Here is a 6,947-nt window from a genome sequence, read left to right as displayed (position 1 = left end):
TGCGTAGGCTCAGTAGTTTTGGCTCGCGGGCTCTAGAGCGCAGGCTCAGTAGTCGTGGTGCACGGGCTTAGCTGCTCCGCGGCATGTGGGATCTTCCCAGACCAGGGCTCGAACCCATGTCCCCTGCATTGGCAGGCAGATTCTTAACCACTGTGCCACCAGGGAAGTCCCTAGTCTAGCATCTTGATTTAGAATGTGGTAGCTGATAATAGCTGATCCCTATTATTCTTTTCCTCACCTTTGAGGCCTCTGCCCAAATCTTGAGATGGAAAGAGTCCCATTTAATATACTGTTACCTATATAAAGAGCCTAATGTGCTTGACACAAGGTAGACATTCACTAGTAGAAGTGATTGTGTACTGCCAATCACCCAGCATGGAAGTCAATCCAGCCTTTGAAAATGGTTGGAATCCTATCCCTCGAAGCCAGACTAAAGGGGAGTGTGTACCCTTATGTAAGGCTTGAAAGGCAGTTGCCTGTTCTTCCTTATGCCCAGTCTATATGTCTATTCCAAATACAATGTTTATAGCCATCTGAGTCCAGTAGCCTCTGGACCCAGACTCACCCTCAGTGACACATCACAAGACCAAGGAAATCAAGAACCAGCTTAGCTGCTCCCCTACTCTGAAGTCCCATCTCAGCCACAGCAGGTGGAATGGAAACGCGCTGGGCTTTGTGCAGTTAGCGTGCCCTGGTCTGACGTACAGGTTGGCATTTGCCTTGATTAGTCAGTCTCTGTGGTGAGCTAGTTTTTATATATTTTGAATATCAGCCTTGCTTTTGAGCATGGAGTTGCTCAAATCCACAGATGCACAGAAACACCAGCAGCATACATGCGTACACAATTACATCTTTACACATGGGTGCACTTGCAGTTATTTCCCTGAGGTTTAAAAGTAGAAGTTACATGACCTTGGGAAATGTGAACTTTGCTGATCTGGGGTGTGACAACATATCAGGGAAGCTTCCATCTGTTCCAAGTCTTTTTCTTGGCCTCTGTCTTAGTCGTTGTTTCTTCGTTTCTTTGGTTGTTAGAGCTCACAAGTGGCACTGGAAGGGGTTAAAGGGGACACAAGCACAGACTCAAAAAAAAAAAAAAACCAAAAAAAAAAAATCCAAACCTAGAAATTCAACATACAGTCATCATTTTCCAAATTGTCAGCGTGTATTGAGAAAGACTTGATAAAAACGCCAGGGCAGGGGTTGGCAAAAGTTTTCTACAAAGGGTCCAACAGTAAATATTTTAAGCCTTGTAGGCCATATGGTTTCTCTGCAATGACTTAGCTCTGCTATCTCATAGTAGGAAAGTAGTCACAGACAATAATAAACAAATAAGCACGGTTACATTCCAATGCAACTTTATTTACAAAGACAGGTGGTGGACCAAATTTGGCCCATGGGCCTTGGTTTGCAGCCCCTTGCACTAGGCTCTAAAGAATCCTGAAACCATCAAAACTGCTGCACAGGTTTCCCAAAGATTGACAGGAGCTCCATTCTGTCTCTTCCAAGAAGGACAAAAATCAAGTTTTATTCTAATTATTTTGTGTGGTGCTTTGGTGTTTTGATGTTCTTCTGAGTGATCTCAATTCCCCCCTTTTGTCCCTTCTCCCCTCTTTCTGTGTATCTATCTCTAAAAGCTTCCCATTCTTCTTTATTCTGTCCTTTGGAACTCACAGGGTTGGGTGATTTTAGAGTGAGGCTCTTTCACATTCATCCTTGCTGAAATTCTGGCTTCTTTTCAGGGCTCTCATCTATACTAGAGTAAGAGGCAATGCGCAGTAGCGTAAAGAGCACTTGTCTGGATTACTGGGCAGCACATGCCACCAGCTTGCTGTGTGACTTTGAGCAAATTACCTAACCTCTCTGAGCCTTCCTTTTCACATCTGTCAAATGAGGGAATTGGTTAAGGTCTCTTAAATCCTTTCTAGCTCTAAGCTTGTGATTTTAGGAAGCTGCGGCTTCAACTCTAGCCAACTGTCTGGAGCCATTAATTAGGATGTCACTCACAGACCTTAATGAAACTGCCAGGAGGCCACAGAAAGTAGCCACATGATCTTCTGCAGTTGGCAACCTTCCGAAGCTGGTTGGGTAGGGTTACCAGCTAACCTCAGGAAATCTGAGAGCCCATCCCACTAAGGGGAGAAAAGGAACACAAACGATCCAGGACCCCTATGCTCCAAGAAAATTAATTTGCATTCCTATACTGCCATTGAAGCAGCTACAACATGTGTACAAATGTTGACTTAGTTGGAAGCAGGACCTGAGGGAGCTTCTGTTGGGAGGTGAGACGCTTTCCCTTCTCCATCAGATCCTCTCGTGTGGGGCTCTCCTGGCCATATAAAGAATACCCCTCAAAGCCCACCAAATAAATATATGATTAGGTCAGAGGAAATGGAGGCTTTGAGGAGTTAAAAAAATGAATTAGCAAATTCCAGCATGTGCCAAAGGAAGGAGGTCTTCTCTGAAGCAGGGATGAGGGAAGTCAGGGAGGATCAAGGAGCCTGGCTGGGGCAGGGGCGGGCGGTGGTTGGCAGCTTGGGGGGAGTTTGTACAGCATAATCCCCCAGCTCACAGCCCACTGGCTATGGATGCAGCAGATGTGCAGGGGGCTGGAGCCCTCTCCCTCCCTCCTGGACATAGTCTTGAGGGATGGGGAGGGAGTAGAGAAGCCTGCATCCTGGCTTGAAGGAGAGCAGGCTCTTATTGTCCGACTCTGCTAAAGCTGTCTCATTTGTAGCCTAAATAATTCACTCACCAGTCTCTCAAGGAACATTAGAAGAAAAACAAAACCCGACCCACCCCTCACGCTCAGGTTCCCACTGCACCAAAGGCAGGCTGGGAGGCAGACCCAAGCTGCAGAGATGGCCTGCTTTCAAAGGTTTATTGGGGTTGGCAACCTTCCAAAAATTGCCTGGGGCCTGGTTTTGTACAGCCCTTGAGCTAAGAATGGTTTTTACATTTTAAAAGGTTTTTTAAAACAACATGAAACAAAATCAACAACAACAAAAACAAAGAATATACCAGAGACTGTATGTGGCCTGCAAATATTTACTATCCTTTCCAGAAAGAGTGCCAATCCCTTAATCCACTCCCCAACCTTGAAGGAGGTGATGACAACCTTTGACCTACTCCTTGACTACCCCACCCTGTGACCCCACTATGTGCAGAGATTCGAAGTTGTCAGAGTTCTGACATCTACAGTCTAGTGCGAAGCCGGCATCATTGGTCACCCTGTTACCAAAAACAACAAAAAGGCAAACAAGAAGATAAACCCTGGAGTGGGGTGAACGGTCTTGATTCTACTGCATGGGGAGGGAGGGAGAGAAACAGGAAGGGACTGAGACTCAGCCTCAACCCGTCATCTGATCTATCTTCTCTGAGGGTCAGAATTCAGCATTGTCCCAGTTGGTCTCTACTGACACCCCTCCCCTCAAGGCCCCATCACACCCTGCAGTCCTGGCAATCCCAGCTGATCCTAGCTGATCCCAGCTGATGCCAGCAGTCACTGAGGCTGTAATTCTCTTATCGATGAGACATCCAAGTAATTCGCGTCTCTGAGTCCCTGAGGCCTGTGTGTCATCCGCAAACCACCTAGGGTGCCAGCCTGACTGGCTGACCTTCAGTCCTGGACAGAGGCTCCATCCAGCCCAGCAGGGGCTCCCCTGTTGCCTAGCAGGGGCTCCCCTGCTGCCTAGCACGGCCTTTGAAGGAAGAGGAATCTGACTAGCCCTGGACGCCACCCAGACTCTCTGTTGGAGCCAGAGCCTCTGAGAGGCACAGCCTAAGGACTCCGGAAGAGACGGGTTAGAGTGGACAAGGCTTCCAGCTCAGAGTGCTCAGCTGTAACTGGGCTGAGTGACCTCTGGGCTGTCATGGGTTCTGTATGGAAGTTTTGGGGCTGAGGGCAGAGTGGAGACCCAGTGGTCCTGCATCCTGGTGGGTAGGTATTCTGGATTATTTCAGATAGGAGTGAACTTTGTAAAAGTTCTTGCTCAAAATCATTGAGCTGTCCATCCAGTTCTTTGCAGGTTCCTGTTCTTGAGATAAAAACAGCATGGAAGGCCCAGGCTGGAATCCCAACATCCAGGCTAAGTGAAAGGTCAGCTGTCTTAGAGATTTGGGAGCCCAAGCTGTGACACCTTGGGCAAGTCACCTCATTTCTCTGGGACTCAGTTTCCTCATCTGTTAAAACAAGCAAGCAAACAAAAACCTGGGGTGTTTGGGTGGGGGTGATTTTACAGTCCTGTCCAGCCCATACCCAGTGTGTCCAAAGCAGGCAAGGCCTCTGCAGAAGCTTTTCTGGAAAGTTGTTTGGCTTCATCTCTACTTTCCTTCCCCAAGTCAATTCAGCCCCATCCAAATGAGATACAGCCGGTCTGGCATCAGGGGAGAGTGTTTTCCTTCAGTAGGTCAGCAGCTTGCCGGCGATTCGGACCTATGTGAGGTCCCACTGAAGTAGTGGGTGGTGAATATGACCTACTGTCTTTGTGCCCTGTGGCCAGAGGGTGGCTGAAGGGCTATGGGAGTCTCCTCAACTGGAGTGGGGTGAACGGTCCCCAACATGCTCACAGCATATGGGCCAGAAACCAGTCTGATACTACACACTTTAATCTAAATTACCCAGATGGCCTTTCGTCAGCTCTTCAACTTGACTGAACATTCCTTACGGGTAGGGATTCTATCTTGACCTTCTTCTGTGTCCCCCAGGGAGAGCCCAGCACCACAGGTATGTGGCTAGAGATTGGCCTGGAGATATGAGGACATATCTGCTGAGAAGCTTAACTGCAATACCTCTGGAAAGAGTGCTGCTGCACTTTGCACAGGGTGTGGGTCCAGGGAAGTGAATCTCCATATTTGCCAGCTGGTAACTGGACACCATTCTCCAGTGGGTGGCTCAATCAAGCTGTCAGGTCATGACCCCAAGAGCTATCGTGTGACCTACAGAGCAAGTGATGCGGGAAGGTTAGAGAAGGGAATGCCTGTCCCATGCCAGTGTGCCCGAGATTCCCCAGGATATGCAGGTCACTTTCCCCTAAAGCAGTCCAGACTGGGAAAGTGTGGCTGGGTGGCCCATGCAAACATAAATCAGCCTTGCGTCACCGCTGTTTGCTTCAGAGTAGCTACCAAATTGCAAGCACAGTGATCTACAGGCTACAAATCCAAACCCATACAAGAGTGACAAACGTCAGAAGCTCTGGGGTGGGTCTCTTCTAGTCTTAAATATACTCAGAATGGCTGTGTCCCTTGCCTGCCTGCAGATAGGAAGCTCTACTTTAAATCCAGCCACACTTTTTCTTGTTGTAGCTCCTGTTTTGTGCCTTATGAAAATGTTCTCTTCAGAACTCCAGAGCCCGCCTTTCCTTCTGTATTGTTTTCTTTGCTTGTTTGTTTGCTGGGTGTGATGGTGGGGAGGGAAGGCCGGAGGCAGAGTTCTGGCTTGCCCCACAGTGTCACCCATCTGTACAAACGGCTGTGACAGAGCAATACAACTGATTAACCGTGACACACATGGAACTGCTAACGAGTTCGATACAATTTTGATTATCCCTTGTTCTGTGGGGCAGGCAGCAAACCATGGAAATAATAATCCTCTCGGCTGGTGTCAGCACAGCAATTCAACCAGAGAAAGGCAGGTGTGAGCTACAGGGAGTAAATCGTGGGAGTGTGGGGTGGGCCTGCAGCAGGGGTGGGAGGGCAGAATGGCTATTGCAGAGATTCCCCTCTCAATTATCTAGATAATTCCCTCAATTCTCTACGTTCTTCTATGGACCTGACATGTTCTGGAAGGCAAACTCACTCTTGGCAGAGAAGGAAACTAAGGGCTCAGGAGCATCAGGAATTTGCCCAGAAGGACACCTTGGATTTCAGTCCCCAGAGTCTAGACAAACCCAGGGGAGACTGTCCGGGGATGAGCCCACATGGCTTGCAGATCTCACCCTGGGAAACCGGCATCCTAGACCCCAGGGTTCCTGTGCCCGCTTTTCCACCCCCAGCGAAGGGGGAAGAGTAGGGCTGGGATGAAGTGTCTCTCCCTGGATACCTTGGTGGTTTTGACTTTGTGTCCGTTGCTGCAGCTCCATCCCGAGAGGTCCGGGAGCACTTTACACTCCTCGCCCAGCAGGCAGGGCTCCATCTGGCACCACCACTTCTGCAGGATGATGGAGGCTGTGGGAGCAGGAAGCAGTGAGGGCAGCTCTAAGTTCTCTGCAAGTACAGCATGCAGTTGTGGGCGTGGGAGTGGTCTGTGCAGAATAAGGGCATGTTTCCACACACCCTGGCTTTGAGCCCTGCATTTCCCTTGTCTTTTTCCTACTCCAGGCTGCCCGGAAGGGCAGTACTCAGGCTGAGGCCTTGGGACACAACCATACCAACCTCAACCCCACTGACCCCTACATCTCACCAAAGACAGAGAGGGGTGAAGGCAGGGGAAGTTGTCTCTAAGGCAACCCTTGAGTTGAGCCACCACGTCATTAGCAGAGAGGCACAGTCTTCAACATACCCCTTGGTGTACGTGAGCAAGCGTGCAGGCCATTTGAGTGCACAAGCAGGTGTGTGCGTGTGAGCACAAGTGGGCACGTTTATGGCGCTGCCATGTGACAGTAAGAAAATAAGCATGGGCGGGGCCGTGGGAAAGGGGTGGATACGAAGGAATTCATGGCCAAGCGATACACGTGTGTCCATGTGAGGGGAGGGTAAAAGCCGGCTTGAGAACGAGAGGAGGGGATGTGTAAGAGGCCTGGGAAGGAGCTGCAGGTGAAGAAGTCAACGTCTGGAGGAGTGGGTGTGAGGTGATGAGGCTGACGGGAGGCCTGAGAAGATCGTGGGAGGAAATGAATCCTCGTATGTGCCAGGCAGTAGGTGTGGCCAGGAGGGAGGGCGTGTGCTTGTGACAGAGCTTTCCTCATCTATGGGATGGGGATGGTCACATCTGTGCCCCTCCTCCCAGA

The 6,947-nt window shown here is 49.6% G+C and overlaps 1 protein-coding gene across 6 annotated transcripts in view; it reads right to left on the bottom strand.

The window, feature by feature from the left end:
- Positions 1–987: 987 nt before the first annotated feature.
- Positions 988–6,947, bottom strand: part of TAFA3 (TAFA chemokine like family member 3) — a 21,826-nt gene continuing 15,866 nt past the window's right edge. For 3 of the 6 annotated variants that reach the window (XM_068540524.1, XM_068540525.1, XM_068540523.1), the window contains one exon: positions 5,954–6,204. In XM_068540524.1, the coding sequence (XP_068396625.1) occupies positions 5,954–6,204 (251 nt within the window). Of the gene's footprint in view, positions 1,051–1,341; positions 4,939–5,953; positions 6,205–6,947 lie in introns of those variants that run through there. The other 3 variants (XR_011073566.1, XM_068540527.1, XM_068540528.1) reach the window with 3 other exon arrangements.

The sequence above is a fragment of the Eschrichtius robustus genome, chromosome 3 (genome assembly GCF_028021215.1).
Source record: "Eschrichtius robustus isolate mEscRob2 chromosome 3, mEscRob2.pri, whole genome shotgun sequence".
NCBI classification, from domain to species: domain Eukaryota; kingdom Metazoa; phylum Chordata; class Mammalia; order Artiodactyla; family Eschrichtiidae; genus Eschrichtius; species Eschrichtius robustus.
Note: the sequence above shows the minus strand (reverse complement) of the source record. Positions and strands in the feature narration are given on the sequence as shown.